Below are 24,857 nucleotides of genomic sequence, written 5' to 3'. Positions count from 1 at the left end.
CACAGAGACACGGGACACTTCCTTCGACGTCAAAGATTCAAGGTTTATTTGCTGCAGGGAATACAGAAATCACAGGAAGTACATCGAGTGTAGTTCGGGGAGACTGCTTCAAATTGGTTCTGTGGATCGCTCCTTTTATACAGTTTTTACCCATAGGACAACATGATACACAAAGGTTTACAACCCGGTTCCCACCATCATCCCCCAGAGGGGTCGCTTTGGTCACTTTGAAACACATGAGGTCCGGAACATAAGTGCGGAAACATTTGGCGGTTCCCAACTGTAAAAACCCATCTTCCCAACATTAGCGCATTCCAATCAGCAGTAAAACAGATCGAAATAGGAACAAGGACAGGTGCAGAGGAAGACGGAGACAGTGGGGAGATCGGAAAGGGTGTAAAAGGGGAGGTATCGGGAAACACGAGATACAGGCATCAAAGGGACGTGCCTAATGAGATGCACGGCTGAGACAATAAGTCCGTGCGGCAAGATGAGCCTCGAGCGGCGCCATCTGCTTTACAGTAGCATCCCCCTCGTCATAAAGACACTTACAAAGGACATGTGTCTTCCGCAAATATCTTGGGAGTCCCAGGGTCGCGAAGCGGACAACGTCCGTTCGCTGGCTACTTGAGGGCAAGAGACAAAATGGATGCCGTATCTAAGATGGAACCCGTGGGTACAGATGAAAAACCCACATAACAAACGAACGGTTTAAGTTAGCACAGCGAAACTGCGCACACTTACTAAACTCGTCATTTGCGGTTCATAGATACCAGACTCGTCTATATTCGTGCGAGTCGAATGCACCACTTACAATTGTCACGGAACCTCAGACGCTCCTTTTGCCCTCATGTAGGCAAGCACTAGTCGGAATCATATTCGATATTCATCAGACCATCGAGATGTTGCTGTAGCATAGCTCTGTCCAACCGAGTCCCATTGGTAACAGGCGGCTGTCTCATACACGTTGTAGCACAAAGGCCACATAAGGCAGGGCCACACTGCACACAAAGGCAACACGTGAACAGGAACACCACAACAACTCCGACGATCATCAGAATCTTCCAACCCCAAGTCGACATCAGGCCCCAAAACCATCCAAGTAGCGTCCAATCCCCTACATCCACGTGTATGGATTCGGAGATTTTATGCAACCTCGAGATGGCTTGATAGACAGTCGGAGCGTTGTCTGGAATGAAAATGCAGCAGCTCGAATGGATCACCTTACATACCCCACCTCGATCTGCTAAGATGACATCTAAAACCATACGGTTTTGTAACGTCATAAGTCTATCCGCCTGAAGTTCTGTGGTGATATTACCAAGGGCACTGGCAGTAATATTAGCTGTCGATTCTACCACTCGAGTCAACTGTCTCAGGTTCCTACTATTAACCATAGGTCCCCAAAACGGGAGGAAACCCTTGAAAAAGTCTCCTGCCTCTTGACCGGCAGTATCCTCTTCGCTAATTACGCCTCGCACAACTCTAGTCTTATGATAATCGGCATCTACAGTGAACGTCGGAGGCAACAGATTTGCAATGAAACATGAGCCCATGAAGTCAGCGGGCAACCATGCATATGCACGATCATAGCAGATAAAGTATGTACCCTTGGCAGCCAGAAACACAGGGGACGAGACCATCGGCAGCATATAATTTTCAGTGCAAGCACTTGCTCCAAGTCGGGCTTGCGATCTTCGGCCACGACCCATGAGACAAAAATTACCAGTGTGGGGTACGACCCATATTGGAGGCGAGCTTTTAAGCTGCTTTTCGCTGGTGAACGCACTATATTCACCTCTACTTAGGACCCTATAGGCTTGTACCTCTTCTTCGGGAATAAGCGAGGGATCATAGATATCGCTATCTAAATCCTCTATTGCTATCGACAAAGGTTTTTGATACGAGGTAGGACCAGAGTAGGGGGAACGTGGTTCTCGAATGGGGTGGAAACCCAGTGCGCTTCGAAACATTGTTTGAAATGCTCGAGCTGACCCTTGGGAACTATACGGTAGCACCAGATATGGAATTCCCTTATCCGTAGTATGTGGCATCAACCCACACACCCAACAATTAGTAGTGTTAACCACTAACTGATGCTGATGAAGGAGCTGAATAAAGGAATTGTTGCGGAATTCTACACGTCTAGCCTGTTCGCGTTCGGGTAACATATGAAAGGAATGAGGAGAAACAGTGGAGGTAAGTTTAGGGTCAGGAGTAGGAGTAGGTGTAGCAGAAGGTAAGAAGTAAGACATCGTGTAATACACCCCACCCGCCAATAATGCAGAAGCAGTCAAAAACAATACAAACAGTTGGAATATAAAACATTTGGTACGACTGAGTTGTTGCAGCTTGAATCTATGAGCCTGAGCTCCTTCCAAATCATTCAGCTTCGAGAATGCCATTCCCTACGACCGTCCGCAACGTTTCTTGACGCACTTCGTTCTGTGTAGCAATAGTCAATCCCTAGGAGTTCCCAGGAACCGACGGCCTTTAACCTAGCGTCAAGACCTACTATCCAGAAGGAAGTACGCGCGCGGCCCTACGGCCTTCAATGCACAATATGTATATATGCAAAAACAAAGTCTCTCAACTGTGGAAGCAAAAAGTATAAGGAATGAAGCTCAATATATATACAGGAATAATTACAGTAATATGAATGTTCAAAACTGATCACGGAAAACGGGAATAATGCAGTTGTCAATACAGCAAAGCAGGATCTTTTATTAGTCTTTAGTGCTAGATCGCAAAAAGTATCGGGTTTTCCCAGGACGTGTCTGCTCGTCGAACAAAGGATCCGTTGAAGAGACAGCGTCCTGCTGATCAGTTGAGTGTTCTGGTCTTGAGTCTTTTGATGATAATTGTTCAACAGTGTCTTTCTGCTGCGCTGAGGATTCTCCAACAGGCTGTGCGTCGCTGAAAGGTACAAACGCCGGCAATCCTTCGGTTTCAGTTGATGCAATGCCTCTCCTTACCCACGGGTCTGCCGGCAAAGGGATAGGGACCCTTTTGGTATGGGTGGCATGCACCCAATTCTTGCGTCCCTCGAGACGAACAGCAGTCCTCGTGGCCAGGAGCACCTGGTAGGGTCCAGTAAACCTCGGGTCCAGGTTATTCTTGCGTGAAAATTTTCGCGTCACCACCCAATCTCCGGGCTGGAGCTGGTGGCCTGGACCCTCCGTCTGCGTCGGCAATGCGTCGTAAACCTGTTGGTGAATTAACCTCAGTTTAGCAGTCAAGTCATGAAGATAATCGATCAACATTGGGTACTCAAGATCACAGAACATTCCTGGCCTAGGAACCCCCCACACATTCGCAGGACGGCCGAACACTATTTCATAGGGACTAAGCCCTACTCGGGAGTGTACAGTCGCCCTAGTTGACAGTAATGCTAAAGGTAAAGCGTCAGGCCACGAAAGACCAGTCGTAGCCTGAATCTTCGCTAGCTTTAGTTTAAGGGTGCCGTTGTACCCCTCAACCAATCCAGCTGACTGGGGATGATTGGCGCTGTGGAATTTCTGATTAATTCCAAGGCCCTTACACACACTCTTCATCACACTACCCACAAACTCACTTCCGTTATCTGACCACACGACTCTAGGCATTCCATACCGAGGAAAATATTCCTTCAGTAGGATTTTCGCAGTAGACAAAGCAGTATTGTCTTTGAGAGGATAGGCCTCGATCCATCGGGAGAATGCGCAAACCACAACTAAAACGTATTTCAGGTTATTGCATCGCTCCATATGGATGAAGTCCAATTGGATCACCTCAAAGGGACATGAAGGGGGAGCAAAACTGCCAGGAGGAGTTGGGGTTCCTTTGCCAGGATTGTACATCATGCACACCATACAATTCTTCACCAAACGTTCAGCACACTTCGTGATACCATCATTCTTCCATACAGGGGACAGCAATTTGCAAATACCTTTCGCGCTAATATGTGCTAACCCGTGCGCCATTGTCACAACGGCCAGCACATACGCATCGGGCAACAACCATCTTTTCTGATCCGACAAATCAATCCAACAACCATTCGCATCCAACTTTCCCGTGCTTTCTTTCCACTTCGCCTTTTCAGTCTCGGTGGCCTCATTCTGAATTTCTTTCACACTTTCGATAGTGTCTTCACACATGCTCGATTCTGTAGGCCACCTAACCGAACTCGTCACATACATTCGAGTGCTAAGGTTCTGGGCAGTGTCCTTAGCAATCTCATCCGCAAACGCATTACCACGACAAACATTATCCGTCACCTTACGATGCGCACTACATTTAACAATCGCTACTTGTTTAGGCAACGTCAGTGCATCCAAAAGATCATTCACAAGCTGGCCATGCTGAATCTTCGTACCGTGCGACGTCAAGAAACCTCTCTCTCTCCACAATCGTCCAAAACTATGTGCGACGCCAAACGCATATTGGCTGTCGGTAAACACATTTACACGTTTCCCTTTTGCTAACACACATGCTCTAGTGAGAGCGATCAATTCTGCAGCTTGGGCAGAATTCTGATTCAACCTTGCAGTCTCAACAACAGTATTCAACGTTACAACAGCATAAGCAGTAGTCACATCGCCATTCGGCAACTTAAAGCATGACCCATCCACATACAACGTACCATCTGGTTCTTCCAATGGGGTGTTTTTAAGGTCCACTCGACCTTTTGTTTCTTCCTCTGTCCTCAAGTAGCAATCATGTTCTGCTACTTCATCTGACTCTGTACTAATTGGTAACAAAGTTGCCGGGTTCAGAACATTACAACGTTTTATCTGAATATGACTTGCCAGCAACGTCAGCTCGTACCCAGACAACCTCGCACTCGTCAAGTGCTGAGTTTTCGTACGATTCAAAAGAGTATCGACTGAATGCGGAACCATCACCTTAAGCATATTATCCATGACCAGTCCTGCTGATTGTCGGATGGAGACCGCAGCTGCCGCAGTTGCTCTCAAACAACTCGGCAATGCTCTAGCTACTGGGTCCAAGGTCGAGGAAAAATATGCACATGGACGCTGTTTACCACCAAAAGGTTGCGTTAAGACACTCAAAGCACAACCTTCCCTCTCGTGAACATATAATGTAAACGGCTTACTGTAGTCAGGAATACCCAACACAGGAGCCGAACACAATGAATCACGCAATTCAGAAAAACTTCTCTGACATTCTTCCGTCCATGGTAAAGGAGTTGAAACATCCTTGCACGTAAGAGCCACTAATGGTTTCGCTAGCAATGAAAAATTAGGAATCCATTGCCTGCAGTACGACGTGATACCTAGAAAGGCACGCACATCTCTTTGGGTTTTTGGCACAGCCATTCGCGCAATCGCTGCAATCCTCTCTGGGGTCAACCTCCTTCCCTCCTTTGACAATAAGTGACCTAGATAGGTTACTTCTTGACAACAATATTGGAGTTTAGAAGGGGACACCTTATGATTCAACTCACAGAGATGTTGCAGCAACGACACCGTAGCAATTTTGCAAATGTCCTGAGTATCAGCAGCCACCAATAAGTCGTCGACGTATTGGATCAAGGCCGCACCAACCGGCAACCTAAACGCATCCAGTTGACCCTTCAAGGCTTGACTGTAAATCGATGGACTTTCACAGTAGCCCTGAGGAGCGCGTTTAAACCGGAAGCTGCGTCCACCGAGAGAGAAACCGAAAAGGTCCCTGCTCTCCTCGGCAATCGGGATGCTGAAAAACGCATTTTTCAAGTCAATCACCGAAAACCATGATGCAGAAGCTGGAATCAGAGTCAGTAGCGCCGTGATGTCAGGCACAACAGGGAATTGAGGAACCACAATTTTATTCACCTCCCGTAAATCGATAACAAAGCGATAAACAGGCGGTTTTGAAGGATCAGTACGTTTAAGAATGGGAAGCACAGGGCTGTTACACACGTTTCCCCGAGTCTCTTCAATAACATCTTTCTCGATCAGATCATAAATGATCGCTAACAATGCTCGTTCACCATCAAGAGAGATACGGTACTGGGGAATACGTGGCAATCGCACATTAGATTTCAACTGAACAACATAAGGGGAGATATCAAGCAGGCCCACGTCATTTGGACCCGTTGCCCACAAAGACGCAGGAAGAGAACTCAATTCCGGTGGGAGCTTGTCGAGGGACAAGTACATGGGAGAGACAACCCTCTCTCCTAACGTAAGCTTTACACCCGCAGGAGAACAATACAAAGTTGCATACAAACGTTTAAGCAAATCCAGGCCCAAAAGATTTTCACCACAACCAGTAGTCAAAATTAACGGAGCTTGAAGCTCACGTGGCCCTATTGTAAGGGGTAAAGGGCGCGAAACTGGATTGCTAACGGGGGCGCCAGAGAATCCAACGGAAACATTTGTTAAGCCAGACAAAGGTGCGCCAGGGAGTTTCGAATGCATGATAGAACTTTTCGCTGCACCAGTGTCCAACAGAAAAGGCTCAACGACGCCCGATGTAGCAACTGCGACGTAAGGCCCTCTCTGATCAACCGGAACTGATACCACTCCCTCTCCTTGTCTTTGGCTGTCCTAGTAATTACTGTCGTCAGTTCCCTGATCGACGTAATAATCGTCTACATTGTACTGCGCAGATCGTCCTTGCGATGATCCACGTTGATCGAAACAATTATTAGAATTAGAGGAGTTATCAGATCGATCATTCTGAGCACCACGACCCCTACCACGTGATGTCTGCTGCGAACCACCGCGACCTCCTCTAGATGAATTACCACTATTACGATCATTCAAAACAGGGCAATTGAATTTAATGTGTCCCTCCTGTCTACAATAAGCACATTGATTGTACCCTAACGATGATCTTTGGGAGGAGGAATCATTACGCGGCTGCGACCGATTCGATTGCGACTGCGATCTATTCTGTTGGGATGCATTCTGATTTGAACGCGGAGGATACGCTTGTTGCAACAACACTTTAGTTTTTAGTTCCTTCGTCTTTTTATCAGCACGGTCATTCTCCTCTTTCTCTCTATTCTCATAATATTGTGCCGTAGCCAATATCTGAGCTGAGGTAGAAACGGCCCATGCACTTTCCGAATTCTTTAATTTATTGCTCAATTCGGGCAGTAAGTTCGAAACAAATTTATCCACAAACAATCGCTGACCACCCTCGGTACCCATATCCTGTCCACTATGGTCAATGAATGCTTCCTCGAACCTCGTAAAGAAGTCGGAAACACTCTCATCCTTCTTTTGCTTACAAGCTGACAATTTGTCCCAGTTCACCCTCATGGCTGGCATAAGAGTTTTCATTAACGTTATTATTCGTTGAGGAAGAGCAATAATCAGCTGCTCAGGTTTAGCCCCACCAGTTTGTAAACCATCTGCCGCTACAATGGCAGCCCAATCACCACCTAATTCATTCGGATGATTTTCCTGCCGAATCTTAGCCCATACCGGTTGCGGTACGACATTGCCGAATAACATATCGATATCGGCGAGATTCATTACCGTAGCATCTACGAGCTGCGATAATTCTTTGTAATACCCTGTAGGATTTTTGCGCGGGTCAGGCAAAGATTGCTTCACCTGTAACACTTCCGAGCGTTTCCATGGGAGATGTATCCATACTCTCTGAAAATACGGCAAGGTAGGTGGAACGTGAGCGGGATCACCTGGCATCAACACGGGAGGAACTTCACGCATAGGATATTGGCCAGACTCGTCTGGCTGTCTTTCAATATCCTCGACAAACAATGCATGAGGTATCGGAGTGGGACGAAAAGATAGCAACCGCTCAACAGCACGTCGAACGTTGGTATCCACTATCAGTCCATTCGAGAACTGAAGCTGAAGATCAGACAGGGCGGTCAGCACCTCATCAGGCGCATCGGCCGCTATCTGATCATGAAGGAACTTACACATTTCATTAAACACATATCTCTGGGTTGGTATATTGAATTGACAAAATGTTTCGAGGACAACACGGGGTGGACTTCTAAGAGGATTTACCATCCAACCCATCGCCATATTATATAGCGCAACGCGTTCTCTGTTTCCAGGAAGCTGACTACGTCTCTGAGGACCATCGAAACCAGCGGACCCATGAACAGGTCCGAGCGAATGAAAGAAGCTAGCCGCAAGAGGAGAATTGCGACTACGAGTAGAGGGAGAAGAATAGGACACAGGACTAACAAGAGAAGGAGTAGAAACAGTAGCAACAGCAGGAGTTAACAAAACAGGAGCAGTAGCGGGAGCAGGAGGATGTGGAAGCGGAGGAGCAGTAGGAATAGAAACAGACGAAGGAGCAGGAACAGTCGGAAGAACGGGTGCAGGTTGAGGAACAGGCAAAGGAAGAATAGGTGCAGGAACAGGTACAGGGGGAATCACAGGGGCTGTGGTACCCTGTACGTACGGAGGTGGCGACTTCATAAGATAAGACATTAAAGGATCCTCAACTGGCTCTTCCTTCTTTTCCGACTCCGTAGGCAAAGCGGGATAACATTTATCTACGGTCATACGCTGTAGTCTGTCAAACACTTCCTTATCCTTAACCTCCTTGTCACGCTGAAATTGCTCTGCTTTCTTCACTATGGTAGCAACATTATCTCGCTGATTACGTTTAGTCTGTCTGATTTCTTTCTGTCGGGCTTCTTTGCGCCACAACCGAAAGGCATCAAACATGGCCGGCCTTGACTTTCTTTCGAACAATTTAATCTCTAGATTATCTAAGATCGGGGCCTCGAAGCTACCATGAGGTGGCCAACGAAGGTCACCGTCCTTCTTCGTGTATTTAATCCAATAATCATTAAAGGTAATTGGGCCTAGCCCATGTTTACTGTACAGTTCATAAGTGGGAGTTCCAACTGGAGGTATCGGACACGAGTCCTCCAGTCGGGAATCCGTACCACAAGGTCTAAAACAACTAAACAAAGTACTGCGACCAGGCATCTTGCACACTAGCCGAGTTTCACAAACTTCAAGGGTTACGGGATTTACCAAGTCCCAGCAAAGAACAAAACCCTCGGTTTTTGGCGGCTGCAGTCGTCAAATAACACAACAAAGTACGCTAGCAAAGTGTCACCGACAAAAACACTCACACAGCGTTAACAACAAAAACACTCGCTAAGTGTCAACAACCAAGAACTCTGGGAGCGACCCACAAATACTTAACTCAGAGATCGATGGCGTCACCAGGAAGGCCCGTCAATCGTCTCGCTCTACCAAGGTCTACGCCAGGCGCCAAAACAGGTCTACAGTCAGGGCAGCAGTCCGTCGCAGCCGTCAGGAGGCGGGAATCTTCGCGGGAAAAGTCTTCGGGCCACTTATTTCGACAACAGGATCGATTAAGCGGAGTGCACCTTCCCTCGGAGATTTCACACGAAGTTCCTCACGATCGTCGGGCTTGGACCGGTACCACTGATGCAGCCGTTGGGCGCCAACTGAAGGACTGGGTTATTTAGAACCCAGCGGTGCCAGGGCACAACACCTGAAACCTTCGTGGGTAACCTGCTCCGGCGTACGAATCACAGAGACACGGGACACTTCCTTCGACGTCAAAGATTCAAGGTTTATTTGCTGCAGGGAATACAGAAATCACAGGAAGTACATCGAGTGTAGTTCGGGGAGACTGCTTCAAATTGGTTCTGTGGATCGCTCCTTTTATACAGTTTTTACCCATAGGACAACATGATACACAAAGGTTTACAACCCGGTTCCCACCATCATCCCCCAGAGGGGTCGCTTTGGTCACTTTGAAACACATGCGGTCCGGAACATAAGTGCGGAAACATTTGGCGGTTCCCAACTGTAAAAACCCATCTTCCCAACATTAGCGCATTCCAATCAGCAGTAAAACAGATCGAAATAGGAACAAGGACAGGTGCAGAGGAAGACGGAGACAGTGGGGAGATCGGAAAGGGTGTAAAAGGGGAGGTATCGGGAAACACGAGATACAGGCATCAAAGGGACGTGCCTAATGAGATGCACGGCTGAGACAATAAGTCCGTGCGGCAAGATGAGCCTCGAGTGGCGCCATCTGCTTTACAGTAGCATCCCCCTCGTCATAAAGACACTTACAAAGGACATGTGTCTTCCGCAAATATCTTGGGAGTCCCAGGGTCGCGAAGCGGACAACGTCCGTTCGCTGGCTACTTGAGGGCAAGAGACAAAATGGATGCCGTATCTAAGATGAAACCCGTGGGTACAGATGAAAAACCCACATAACAAACGAACGGTTTCAGTTAGCACAGCGAAACTGCGCACACTTACTAAACTCGTCATTTGCGGTTCATAGATACCAGACTCGTCTATATTCGTGCGAGTCGAATGCACCACTTACAATTGTCACGGAACCTCAAGGTGAACTATACAGTGGCAGAAAAAGAACTGTTGGCAGTAAAAAGGGCCTTTGAGGAGTGGAGGCCATATTTGTGGGGGGGTCAACATCCTGTTACTGTGTTCTCTGATCACCGAAATCTGCAATTTATGAAGACTGCTAGGCACCTTTCGCAACGTCAAATGCGTTGGATGTTATTCTTCGCAGAATATGATTTTACTATTACCTTACATCCTGGGGCTGACAATCGAAAGGCAGACTCTTTGTCCCGCCAATTGGATCCCGGAGCATCATCAAAGGGAGAACAGTTGTCGATTCTGCCTCCGGAGAGAGTGGTGTGCGCCACTACTGTTGAGATGTTCCTGGAAGCTGTCCGTAAACAACGTCCCGCATCACAATGGCAGATTTGGGCGGGTAAAGAAAAACAACGTACTCTGAAACATGGACTACCAATGCGGAATAATGCCCTGTTTCTTCCCACGCATGAATTGCGTCTGATGGCCTTTAATTGGTGTCATAACGCCATGGTGGCAGGTCATCCGGGACATACAAAAACCCTACAGGCGCTACAAAGACAATTCTGGTGGGAAGGAATGATGACCGATGTAAAGTCTTGGATTGAGCAGTGTGAGATCTGTGCAAGAGCTAAGAGTGAACAAACCAGGAGTAAGGGGTTGTTGATGCCTCTTCCTACCCCCTCTAGACCTTGGCAAGTGATAAGCATGGATTTCGTGCTGGGACTACCGCTGGATAAGGGTTGCGATGCCATTCTTGTAGTGGTGGATAGCCTGACCAAAATGGGTCATTTTATTCCCTGTCGTAATCTCCCTACGGCTGCTCAAACCGCGCAGTTGTTGTTGACTGAAGTGGTGCGGTTGCATGGAATTCCCAAGGTCATCATTTCGGATCGTGGCCCGCAGTTTGTCGCCAGGTTCTGGCATACTTGGTGCAAGGCTCTACAAGTGACGGATGCATTGTCTACGAGTTTTCATCCCCAGTCTGATGGTCAAACCGAGAGGCTAAACCAAACACTTAAAAAATATCTGAGATGCTACGCCGAAGAGGCTAAGGATTCCTGGGTCTCTTTGTTGTGGTTAGCCGAACTGTCCTACAACAACGCATGGCATAGTTCTACGGGAGAATCCCCTTTTCGGGCCAACACGGGTTATCATGCTGACATCTTGCCGGTTACTATCCCTAGCGATGTGCATAACCATCCTACTGTTGCTGCCAGGATGAAGGCTTTGCTGGAGATCCATCGCCGGGTACAACTGCACTTGGAAAGGGCAAAAACTTCGTATAAGAAGTGGGAAGATCGACGTCGTCAGAAGGGTCCAGAATACAAAGTGGGGGATAAGGTGTGGCTGTCGACCAAAAACATTCGTTTCCGATACCGCAGTATCTTCCATCCTAGGTTCATTGGACCATATGAAGTGCTGCGGGTAGTGAATCCTGTGGCGTACAAACTGAAGTTGCCAGCATCCTTAAGAATACATCCGGTTTTTCATTGTAGTCTTTTAAAACCCGCCAGAACTGGGAGGCGTCAAGCGGTCCCTCCAGTGCTGAGAGATGGCCAGTTGGAGTATGAGGTGCGTCGTATCTTGGACTCTAAATACCAACGGGGGAAGCTGTGGTATTTAATATCATGGAAAGGATACGACTCGGAGGATGACTCCTGGGAACCCTGTACTGAAGTACATGCCCCTCTTGCGGTTCGAAGATTTCATGCTCGGAATCCTGGGAAGCCTGGTGCTATAAGGCGCCGTTAAAGAGGGCATACTGTCAGGATTCGAGTAATGGCGCCTACAGGACTACAACTCCCATAAGTATGGGTGTGGAACAGAGTCTATATAACTGTGATGACCACTAGATGGCGCTGTAAATGATTACTCCTTGGAATCTGGAAGAGAGAGTGTGGTCGTGTTCCCTGTTTTGGGAGCTTTATTCCAGGATCAAAGACTGGGATCCGGTACTTTGCTGGAGTTCTGCGTGGCGAGATCCTCACGCTTTGCCAAACTAGACGCGAGGAAAGGCTTTCCCTCATTGTTCTTTCTGATCGCGAGCGGCTGCTGCGAAGATAGAAAAGCGTGTCATTCAGGAAGACGCGGGGTTTGTGTAACAGCGGTGGAAAAAAGGCTTCCTGTGTTCGTAGGAGAATTTCCCGATCGCGAGCGGCTGCCGCGAGGGAAGATCCCCGGTTTCTGGGTGCCCGTTGCAAGGGGCGCTTTCACTTGGAACTTGTGATTGATAAGAAGCGTGTCAGCACTGAGAAGTTCTACGGTGCCTTGGTCTTTACCGCGAGCGGCTGCCGCGAGGTGAAAGCAGCTGATACTGTGACTGTTCGGGTTGCTGAAGACGATAAAAATCGTGCAACCACATTTCTGAAGTATACAAATCTTAATTAAGGGAAGCTGGTAAGCCTCGGATGAGGAAGCATTATTTTGTTCTATTTTTTGTTAGTGTTCCATTATTAGTTGGGCCCAGCTAGGAATACTAAATTGAACTCTATTTTTTGTCCTTGGATAACTGGAAGTGCTTAGTAAGAGAATATCACGAATTACTGATCTTCATTGTTTTGGAACTGCTGCAGCATCATAAACTAACACAACTGGGTTACTGGAGAAAACTATTCTCTACTCAAGGGAAGCATTAGAGGGTATATGTGGTGAAGGTTTGGCCTTTTGAATGCTTTGCTGAAAGTAGTGGAATACTTAGTAACAAGTGGTTTTCTTACAGGGAGCCCTCTGGTATAGAGAAGTATCTATGGTTTAGAGGAAAGAGGTCCCCCTCCTGCTTTAATTGGTATGTATCGTTCCACTAGCGAGACTTGAATGAGAGTAGTCAGAATTGGTGTGATAATCTTCTCTTTCTTGTCGTTTCAGCTATCCCATCCGTTCCAGACCCCTTCCTTACCTTCCCTGATTTATCCCTCGCTTGATTACCTTTACGCTCTGTGTTATTTGTACAGTCAGAGTGTGGGGAAATCAGGAGGTGGACCCCTTTCGGCATCACCCTGATCCTGAGGTTTCCAGAATCGTGACAAGTTACATACAAGGTTGCATCGCAAACCAACAGAGAGGAACACATTGCTATCCTACAATAGTAATCACCCTAGAGCCCTTAGAGATTCCTCACCCTACTCACAGTTCCTCCATATTAGATGGAATTGCTATGCCAAGGAAGACTATTTCAAGGAGGCTGCTGTACTGTCAGACAAACTAAAACACAGGGGCTACCCAAATAGACTAGTAAGAACAGCGGTTAAACGCGCCTGGTATTGTCCCAGGGAGGCACTTCTTTGCCCTAAAGATAAAGAGTCCACCACAAGACTAGTCTGTGTAACTACGTTCTCGCCTGCATCAAATGAACTGAAAAAAAGCATACTTAGCCACTGGCCAACTCTCAATGCGGGTACTCTGCATTATGACCGCCCTCTGTTTGCCTACAAAAAATGCTCTAACCTGAAAGATCATTTGTCCGAGCTGCTCTCCCCAACCCTCCAACTTTGAGCACAATAAACTCCCTATGGACCCAAACACCACTAGTGGGACATGTCAAATGCGGTTCATATAACGTTTGTGAGTTTACTATTGAAGGCAAATCTTTTGTATTTGACAAAGCCACTATCCAATGTAAAAACGTCACCAATTGCAATAGTAGTGATGTAATTTACTTGATCCACTGCCCTTGCAAACTTATATACGTGGGGCAGACGAGGCAAAAAGTCAAGACAAGGATTTGTCAACATCGGAGTCAAATTCGTTGTAAAACTCCCAAAGCCCCATTGGTGGATCACTTCACCACCAAAGGACATACAGACAATGATTTGAAATGGACTGTCCTCAAAACCATGAAGCTACCACCCCGTGGAGGTGACATTGGACTTTTACTTAACAGAGAGGAACTCAAAATGATCTTACTTTTTGACAGCATACGAAGTGACCTTAACCGCACTGAGGATTGGACGTCACCTCTGTGAAAATGGCCTTGTCTCAAAAAACATTCAGCATACTGTAAACATAATTATGGGATCATTCTATATTGCTGTAAACCCAACAAATGCTTGTGAATATGGAACTGTGCAATATTGGTTTTGAATTGTCGTTTGAGTCACCTGCATGCCCCTTGCAATCACTTCGGCGCCTAATTGATCCCTTCACTCCCATTAGCCCTTCATTATCGTAATTCACCCTTCCAACATGTCTGCGCCCAATCGGGTTGCCCCACCAACATGGCCGCCACGCCTTGGCAATTCCCACAGTAACATGGCCGGCGCGCTTATTTCTCTCAAGCACGCCGACTCCCAGACGTTCCACGGCGCGATCGTGCACCGGGACGCCTCTCCTAGTTCCATCGTGAACGCCAGGTAAGCGTTTCCCTCCCACTCATCTCTGATCGTTTACCCTCCCAGTAATTTGTTCGTAGGAGCTTAATCCCCCCTCAATTTCTCCCCTTCGTAGGAGCCCTATCCAAGGTTAGCGTGCTCCGCAGCAGGAGCCCTCAGCGTCAAATTATAGGTATGACGCCGTTGTTATAACCCTTGATACCGACGGTCCTCGCATTGTCCCCACGACCAGTTGGTTAACCTTATCCCAATCGGTCTTAGGTCTTTCCCGGATGCTACAATCAATCCCAGCCCTTCCGGAAGGAGCTCCATCTGAGGCTACCTCGCTCGTAATACGAGCCTTCTTCAATCCTCCACCTTGCTCGCAACACGAGCCCTCTACCTCCCTATAGGTAAGTGATTTAGGGTATGGTGCCGTGCTGCTCATGGCTCCCTCGTTGTACCGTGACATGGGTATTAAGCAATTCCTAACCGCGGTCCCAGTAACCTTATCCGGGTTAATTTCTCACTGCCAACATACTGGACCACGTCCCTTGGCACCGTGATGCATCCTCCTGGGGTGTCCATTCCTTACCGTTTTTAGCCCCACCACTAAGCATTGCCTGTCCATTTCCCAGTAGGTTAATTCCTTAACCTTATTTGGTTGTATGTTCTCCGCAGGTCCAATGCGCCCAGACTAGCCGCCCTACATAACAAACGGATTGTAGGCTAATCTCTGCTGGTTAATCATATAACCAGGTTGCAAGGTAAGCACGTCCCCCATGGAACCCTAACAATTTTGGCCACCTTCACCTTCTAGCCCCTGTTAATTCATGGCCCAAATCTCCATAGGTGGCAGACCAAATAATTGTACTGCACCAGCCTGAACATTCCCGCCTTTCACAGACGCAAGGTTGATAACACGCCTGAATTTGAGTTTCTTCGCGCTCATGTAATTATCCCCTTCACTTACCCCTCATTGACTACCCACCACCCTTCATAAATTTGATATCTATCACCCCGGCATGCTATAGGCACCATTTTTAATACATGCTGGTCACGACACAAAACCCTTTTGTGGCATGGTTTGATCACTACTACGCCGTTGATGGCTGGCACATGTTGCCTGACACCCCCTTTCACATGGATGACCAAGTAGCACCTTAAAGCATGGTATGAGTTTGCATAGGAACTGTCCTAAGAGTCACACAGTTGAATAATGAATTGTTATATGTCCCCTTCCTTCCTATCTATACAGGTTTTAAATTCAGGCAGGCAATGATTGTCCTTATGATGATCCATTATTATTAACTGGATCGAAACGCCGTCGACACAATATGTGGTTTAAACACTAGTTCACTGTTACGTGCCAAAAAACCATGTGTTTCCCACATATGTGAAGGAAATACCCTGTAAATATTGTTCTCTTACTCCTGTTCCTTGTATGCCTGAAATACCTTATATGTATGTATTGTCCAATAGATGTGTAGTACTGTGGATGCAGGACTGTGTCCCACTGTTCCAATGTTTTTCATCAGAATCAATATATTTAATTATTGAATAAATTCTAAAGTCCGGCTGGACTTTCTGTTCATTATAGTGCATATTGTGGCCTATAATTATTGTGGTTGTTAATCTCTTTGTCAAGGACCATTGTCTTCTTACTTAACTGATACCCCAGGTCCTTGCTTACCTAGAGGGGTCCCTTGTTTCTTTGAAATAGTATGTTGTGCAATCGCTGGATTGCAAGGGATTAAATCCTATATACTTCCTTTTGAAGTGGGGCCTTACTGTACCCCCTTGCTTGTTTGTATTTTACCCACATTACTATCCGTAACATGTCTGTTCCCCCTCCCGTGTACTCATTAGAATATATCCAGAAGATCTGTGAAGGTCCCTGCCTATTCTCTGACACCACTGATAATATTTACTATACCACGCCATCTGCCCTGCCTGAGGAATTGGAGAAATTAAAGAAAAAATATGTACGCTTAGAATTGATGACTCTCATGCTTAGACAGTATTTAAAAGCATAAATTATTCCAATAGGACTAATAGTAAGAAACATCCCTGGTATATTTACTGACAACCCAAAATATATCAAAGGCTTCAGTCACATTGGCACGACTTGCTCAAGACACTGGCTCGTTTTGGGAATTGAGATAGCCACTGAGACATTGAGCACTCTACTAGTTGAGATTGAAGAAATTGAGAAAAAGATTAAAGACGAAAGTCTAGTTTCTGATTCCAAAAAAACTCTTGGAGCAGGTCCAGAAAACTGTTGACGAGTTTCAACGAATTGAGCAGAACAAAAAGACTAACAAAGTAAAAAAAGATATCAAGTCCTTTCATATTGAGTCAGCGTATCAATACTTCCACAAAGATTTTTACTTTGATCGTTCCTACTCCAAACCCCGCAACTCAAGACCTTGGGGGCGATTTAATTAACGTCAAACGCTGGTCGGTTTCTCTGATTCCTCGGCAGACCAATCTGAGAATTCAGATTCCAGTGACAATTCTGGTTCCTCAAACAGAAACCCTGCCCAAAACAGGAATAATTTTTAGACAGAGGACAATCCAATACACCAGCCAGGGGGAGAGGGAAAAGAGTTCCTCGTTGGCACAACCCTCTGGGCAAACGTCAGACGAGACAGAAATTCTACAAGTGGTAGATCCCACAATGACAGAATCCCAGTCTATCCCTTTTTTTAATCTGTCTGCACACAATCTCTCCAGTGTTGAATCATCTCTCCTTAGTAAAGGCCTTTCATTTGTACCCACAATTCGCACTGACTTTCTAGAGCTCCACAATGAACTTCTCAGATTTTATCGGAAGGTGCTCTTGGATGCCTTTTTCCAAATGAATCCCACACCAATGGTTATGTCTAATACTCTATTCAAACCACCCTCTACCTTCCTCCCCAAGGCCGCTATGGTGCCCCCCGAGGTTATTACTTTTGAAAAACTGGTCACTAAGGATTTAAATACACTGAAGGAAAGAAAAAGATTCATTCCCTATAATCTAAAACTAGCAGAGAAGAAAGCAATTAATTCACTTAAAAACCTCGAAAGTCTTGTCATTAAAAGTGCAGACAAGGGCGGGGGTATTGTTTTGCAGAACAGAGATGAATACACTGCTGAAATTTTGAGACAGCTTTCCAACACTGACCATTATATGAGACTCCCTACCAATCCCACGAAAGAACTACAGACCATTATTTTGAAAATCACCACAGAGGCCCTTGATTTAGGGATCATTAACCAAAAAGAGCATCAGTTCCTTCACATCAAATCACCACGCATGCCTGTAATCTACAACTTGCCTAAAATACACAAGAGCATTACTGCACCGCCAGGACGCCCAATTGTATCCGGTTGTGGATCGATTCTTGAACCTCTGGGCAAATATGTCAACTTTTTTATCAAGGATTTTGTACCAGAAACTCAATGCTATGTCAAGGATAGCATGGCTATGGTCAATTTCATTGAGGAAATACCCTTTACTGTAGGCGACCAGCTGTTGTGTACAATGAACGTTGAGTCCTTATACACAAATATTCCACAAACTGCAGCCTTGTTGGTCATACGTGAAATCCTTGACACCAGGCCTAGACCTCACCGTGTCCCCACTGTCTTTATACTCCAACTGTTGGAAATCTGTTTGACAAAAAACTTTTTCTCCTTTGACCAGCAGTATTTTCAACAGGTTAAAGGCACTTCCAAGGGGGCTATTTATGCCCCTAATCTAGCTATATTATTCATGGATCAAATAGAGACCTACTCTATTCTAACACCTTCCAATCCCTTTTCATCAGATATCATCATTTGGAAGCGCTATATCGATGATATTTTTTTAATTTGGAACAGTGATGAAGGTAACTTGAATCAATTTATTCATTGGTTAAACAATAATTGTTGTGGGCTCACATTTACTAGTTCCATTGATACTGAATCTATCCCATTTTTGGACCTAAACATATATCACCTCGATGGCCAGTTACATACAAGGTTGCATCGCAAACCAACAGAGAGGAACACATTGCTATCCTACAATAGTAATCACCCTAGAGCCCTTAGAGATTCCACACCCTACTCACAGTTACTCCATATTAGACGGAATTGCTATGCCAAGGAATACTATTTCAAGGAGGCTGCTGTACTGTCAGACAAACTAAAACACAGGGGCTACCCAAATAGACTAGTAAGAACAGCGGTGAAACGCGCCTGGTATTGTCCCAGGGAGGCACTTCTTTGCCCTAAAGATAAAGAGTCCACCACAAGACTAGCCTGTGTAACTACGTTCTCGCCTGCATCAAATGAACTGAAAAAAAGCATACTTAGACATTGGCCAACTCTCAATGCGGGTACTCTGCATTATGACCGCCCTCTGTTTGCCTACAAAAAAAGCTCTAACCTGAAAGATCATTTGGTCCGAGCTGCTCTCCCCAACCCTCCAACTTTGACCATAATAAACTCCCTATGGACCCAAACACCACTACTGGGACATGTCAAATGCGGTTCATGTAACGTTTGTGAGTTTACCAATGAAGGCAAATCTTTTGTATTTGACAAAGTCACTATCCAATGTAAAAACCTCACCAATTGCAATAGTAGTGATGTAATTTACTTGATCCACTGCCCTTGCAAACTTATATACATGGGGCAGACGAGGCAAAAAGTCAAGACAAGGATTTGTCAACATCGGAGTCGAATTCGTTGTAAAACTCCCAACGCCCCATTGGTGGATCACTTCACCACCAAAGGACATACAGACAATGATTTGAAATGGACTGTCCTCAAAACCGTGAAGCTAGCACCCCGTGGAGGTGACATCGGACTTTTACTTAACAGAGAAGAACTCAAAATGATCTTACTTTTTGACAGCATACGAAGTGGCCTTAACCGCACTGAGTATTGGACGTCACTTCTGTGAAAATGGCCTTGTCTCAAAAAAAATTCAGCATACTGTAAACATAATTATGGGATCATTCTATATTGCTGTAAACCCAACAAATGCTTGTGAATATGGAACTGTGCAATATTGGTTTTGAAATGTTGTTTGAGTCACCTGCATGCCCCTTGCAATCACTTCGGCACCTAATTGATCCCTTCACTCCCATTAGCCCTTCATTATCGTAATTCACCCTTCCAACATGTTTGCGCCCAATCGGGTTGCCCCCACCAACATGGCCACCACGCCTTGGCAATTCCCACAGTAACATGGCCGGCGCGCCTATTTCTCTCAAGCACGCCGACTCCCAGACGTTCCACGGCGCGATCGTGCACCGGGACGCCTCTCCATCGTGAACGCCATTGTGAGTTCCATCGTGAACTCCAGGTAAGCGTTTCCCTCCCACTCCTCTCTGATCGTTTACCCTCCCAGTAATTTGTTCGTAGGAGCTTAATCCCCCCTCAATTTCTCCCCTTCGTAGGAGCCCTATCCAAGGTTAGCGTGCTCCGCAGCAGGAGCCCTCAGCGTCAAATTATAGGTAAGACGCCGTTGTTATAACCCTTGATACCGACGGTCCTCGCATTGTCCCCACGACCGGTTGGTTAACCTTATCCCAATCGTTCTTAGGTCTTTCCCGGATGCTACACTCATTCCCAGCCCTTCCCAAAGGAGCTCCATCTGAGGCTACCTCGCTCGTAATACGAGCCTTCTTCAATCCTCCACCTTGCTCGCAACACGAGCCCTCTACCTCCCTATAGGTGAGTGATTTAGGGTATGGCGCCGTGCTGCTCATGGCTCCCTCGTTGTACCGTGACATGGGTATTAAGCAATTCCTAACCCCGGTCCCAGTAACCTTATCCGGGTTAATTTCTCACTGCCAACCTACTGGACCACGTCCCTTGGCACCAAGATGCATCCTCCTGGGGTGTCCATTCCTTACCGTTTTTAGCCCCACCACTAAGCATTGCCTGTCCATTTCCCAGTAGGTTAATTCCTTAACCTTAATTGGTTGTATGTTCTCCGCTGGTCCAATGCGCCCAGACTAGCCGCCCTACATACCAAACGGATTGTAGGCTAATCTCTGCTGGTTAATCATATAACCAGGTTGCAAGGTAAGCACGTCCCCCGTGGAACCCTAACAATTTTGGCCACCTTCACCTTCTAGCCCTTGTTAATTCATGGCCCAAATCTCCATCGGTGGCAGACCAAATAATTGTGCTGCACCAGCCTGAACATTCCCGCCTTCCACAGACGCAAGGTTGATAACACGACTGAATTTGAGATTCTTCGCGCTCATGTAAATATCCCCTTCACTTACCCCTCATTGACTACCCACCACCCTTCATAAATTTGATATCTATCACCCCGGCATGCTATAGGCACCATTTTTAATACATGTTGGTCACGACACAAACCCTCCCGTGGCATGGTTCGATCACTACTGCACCGTGGATGGTTGGCACATGTTGCCTGACACCCCCTTTCACATGGATGGCCAAATAGCACCTTAAAGCATGGTATGAGTTTGCATAGGAACTGTTCTAAGAGTCACACAGTTGATTAATGAATTGTTATATGTCCCCTTCCTTCCTGTCTATACAGGTTTTAAATTCAGGCAGGCAATCATTGTCCTGATGATAATCCATTATTATTTACTTGATCGAAACGCCGTCGACACAATATGTGGTTTAAACACTAGGTCACTATTACGTGCCAAAAAACCATGTGTTTCCCACATATGTGAAGCAAATACACTGTAAATATTGTTCTCTTGCTCCCGTTCCTTGTATGCCTGAAATACCTTATATGTATGTATTGTCCAATAGATGTGTAGCACTGTGGATGCAGGACTGTGTCCCACTGTTCCAATGTTTTCGTCAGAATCAGTATATTTAATTATTGAATACATTCTAATGTCCGGCTGGACTTTCTGTTCATTATAGTGCATATTGTGGCCTATAATTATTGTGGTTGTTAATATCTTTGTCACGGACCATTGTCTTCTTACTTAACTGATACCCCAGGTCCTTGCTTACCTAGAGGGTTCCCTTGTTTCTTTGAAATACCGTAATATAAAAGCACGGGTCTCCAGCATTGCAGCTGTGTTTAGCATGTTATAACCAGAACAGATTAACAAGGGGCATTGTTTATTGACCTTGTACAACGTGTTAAGTCTAAACTCCAGGAGCGCAGCAGAGAACGTAAAAAGCAGACGGCTCTCATGTGAAAGTCATAATCAAAGTCTTGAAAAAATAAAGTCATGTAGTAACGTGCGCAAAAGCAGCATCATGGTAGAGAAGCTCATGCTAACGTAGAAATATTCATTATGCCCCCAAGGGCCATGTAACAAAACTCATTTAATACAACATTTTTGTAGAACTCAAATATTGATCACAATCTTACCATAGTTTTTTTTTTATACTACCCCTTAGTCCTTCTTCCTGATCCCAGTTTAAACAATATGAGATGGCTCCGCCCCTTCCCTCTGCAAGATGCCAACAATCTCTACACTTCTCTGAGTATTTATTTTCTTTTAACAGAAATACTCCTCCTCTTCCCTGTATCCTCCCTCTACCCTCTGTCAACACCCTGCAAGTGCCAAGCTTATAGAGATGCCAAAGAAAAAGATGATATGGAGGGAGGGAGGGAAGGGCACAGGAAAGGAAGGAAGGAGGGATGAAGGGTGGGAAGGAGGGAAGTACAGAGGGAGGGTAGTCCAGAGGGAAGGTGGGATGGAGGGAGGGAAGGGCAGAGGGAAGGATGGAGAGAGGGATAGAGGGTAGGAAGGAGGAAAGGGCGGAGGGAAGGATGGAGGGAGGGACAAAGAGAGGGCAGGAAGTAAGTGTGAAGGGAGGGAAGTGTGGAGGGAAGGGAGTGCAAAGGGAAGGGGGGTGGAGGGGGAAAACTGAGGAAAGGTGGGAAGGAAAGGGGGAGGAATGGAAGGACGAAGGAAAGAAGGGAGGAAATGATGGGGATGGGAGGGTCAGAGGGAAGGGTGGAGAGAGGGATGGAGAGAGACATGGGCAGATCAATGGAGGGAGAGAAGGGTGACGAGAAAGATGGAGGGCTGGAGTGAAGGATGGAAACAAGGATGGAAGAGAATGAGAGAGGGCAGGAGGGATGGACGGAGGGAAGGATGGGGAAGGATGGAAGGGCAGAGGGAAGGCAGGATGGAGGGAGGGAAGGATGGTGGAAGGAGGATGGGAATGAACGAGGGCGGGAGGGGTAGACACAGGTAAGAATGGAGAGAAGGACAGAGGGTCAGAGGGAAGGCAGGATGGAGAGAGGGAAGGATAGGGGAAGGATGAAGGGAATGAGGGAGGGTAGGACGGATGGTGGGGGGTAGAATGGAGGGAAGGACAGAGGAAAGCATGGAGGGTGGGAAGGAGGGATGGGGCCTGTGATGGGGAAGACTAGAGCGCAGGGTAGTAGACATTGTTGCTAAGTCTTAGGATCATTGCTAAGTGCTTACAATTTAAAAGAAAACACCTCAGTGGATGGTGCAAACTAGACTCATGCAAGAAAAATCATAATATCTGCTTCTAGGTGGCTCGACAGAGGGCAGGGATTGATTTGTGAAAACCTCCTTCTCCCGAAGGAGTCAAAACCATAGGGAAGATACAGAGAGCAGGAGCAAGCAGCAAGCACACAGGCAGGAAGGGGGTTTGCAAGTCCCCCTTAGGCTCCAGAGTGCATAATTATCTGCTTGAAAATATTTCATGAAGGGTCTTAATGGTTCATCCAGACCCACCTGATGAAGTGCTTGCCACCAGAGGTCACTTTTGTATTTTGACAGAAGTGAATAATGTCTTCATTATGTAATGAAGCTTGTTTTTACACTCAGCTTACACTTCTTACCTGTACAGGTCACTCCAGCATTCCTCCCCGTTGGACAGGTATTAACATTCCAGCCTCGCTGTGCACATTTCCACAAGACAGACTCATCTCCTTGGCATTGGACATTACTCATCAGAACTGGCAAAGGGCTGATCCCGAATGATGAATTATACTGATAGCTTTGTACAGCTCCACATCCGAGCTGTCTGCAGACCACTGACGCGTCCTTCTGATCCCAGGCGTCATCACAGAGTTTACCCCACACCCCATTGTGCCTGACCTCCACTCTTCCAGCACAGAGAGAGGGGCCGTTCACCAACCGGACCTGATCAGGACCTGGGAAGAGATTGAAAAGGCATTGGAAAGGAATGCAAACAAAAAGGAACTAAGAAAATATAACGTCTTCTTGATCAATAATAAGGTAATATTCAGTGACAAATGACGTGCTGTTGAAATACATCCGTCAAACATGTGAACGTTCTTTTTCCAGTCTCTCAGCAGATGTGTTGACAGCATCTCCCACTACTCCTTCCCCACATGGATGTAATTGGCCAATGGGATCTAAGGCCTGGGAGTGGAGTCCATGATTGATACATTGGGTGTCTCTTTGGACGCAGCTCCACTAATCAGCTTTTTACCACGGTGCCCCCAGTAATACAACCCTTCCAACAAGTACATTGGTAGTTGGTCAGCGAGTATTCCCTTTAAACCCTCACACTTCCAAGACATCTCAACTGTGAGGTTCTAAAATATGTCCATGTGGCCCTGAGAATAAACCTTTCTGATTGACTTTGAATGTGGAGCCAAGTAGGCTTTACCCAAGTGTAAATGTTTGCTGTCCTGCCTCTATCTTGTCTTTCAATCTTTACTCAATCCTTGGTGAATGTGAGTTCTTCAGTCATTGATACCTGTTATGTGCAGATGAGACTTATCATCAGCAGAAGACTCTCACTGTGATGATTCACCCTCAATCAGCAATAAAATACATGAGACACACAACTCACCTCAAGGCTATTGCTGTATGGATGCAACACAATTATATAAGAGACGATTCAGATTTATTTATGTATAAGTTCTAAAGCATGCATATGTGTGGGGGCTTTTTATCACTAGGAGTACTGTAGGTGCATGGGAAGGTAGAGTAAAAGTAAAGGTATTTTTTTTATTCTAATGCTATTCAGGAGTCTGGGGGAGGTGATGGTGGTTAGCCTCTGAGGATCCCAGAATCCTTTAGAAAAATCTGGGCAATTTTGTGATGTGAAAATTTCAATCAACACTGTAGGAGAGTAGGGTCCGCTATCCTATGGTCACCCCAAATTTTTGCTTTTTGCTTTACTGGTTTCTGACTTAATGTGGCTGTGGGCCTGCTAATCAGACCCACAGCCTGCTGTTCTCTCTCTAAATTAATTCCAATGCACTCTAGGTGCATTACCAATTGGAACTGGT

General features: G+C 46.3%; 1 protein-coding gene across 1 annotated transcript in view; it reads right to left on the bottom strand.

The window, feature by feature from the left end:
* LOC147678933 (CD5 antigen-like) overlaps positions 1-24,857 on the bottom strand; it is a 468,373-nt gene that overhangs the window by 179,404 nt on the left and 264,112 nt on the right. The window contains exon 3 of the mRNA XM_086944698.1: positions 23,433-23,747. Within this exon, the coding sequence (XP_086800824.1) occupies positions 23,433-23,747 (315 nt within the window). The remainder of the gene's footprint in view (positions 1-23,432; positions 23,748-24,857) is intronic.

Source organism: Lissotriton vulgaris, chromosome 11 (assembly GCF_964263255.1).
Source record: "Lissotriton vulgaris chromosome 11, aLisVul1.2, whole genome shotgun sequence".
Lineage (NCBI taxonomy): Eukaryota > Metazoa > Chordata > Amphibia > Caudata > Salamandridae > Lissotriton > Lissotriton vulgaris.
The sequence above is the reverse complement of the archived record's forward strand: the minus strand, read 5'-3'. Positions and strand labels throughout refer to the sequence as shown.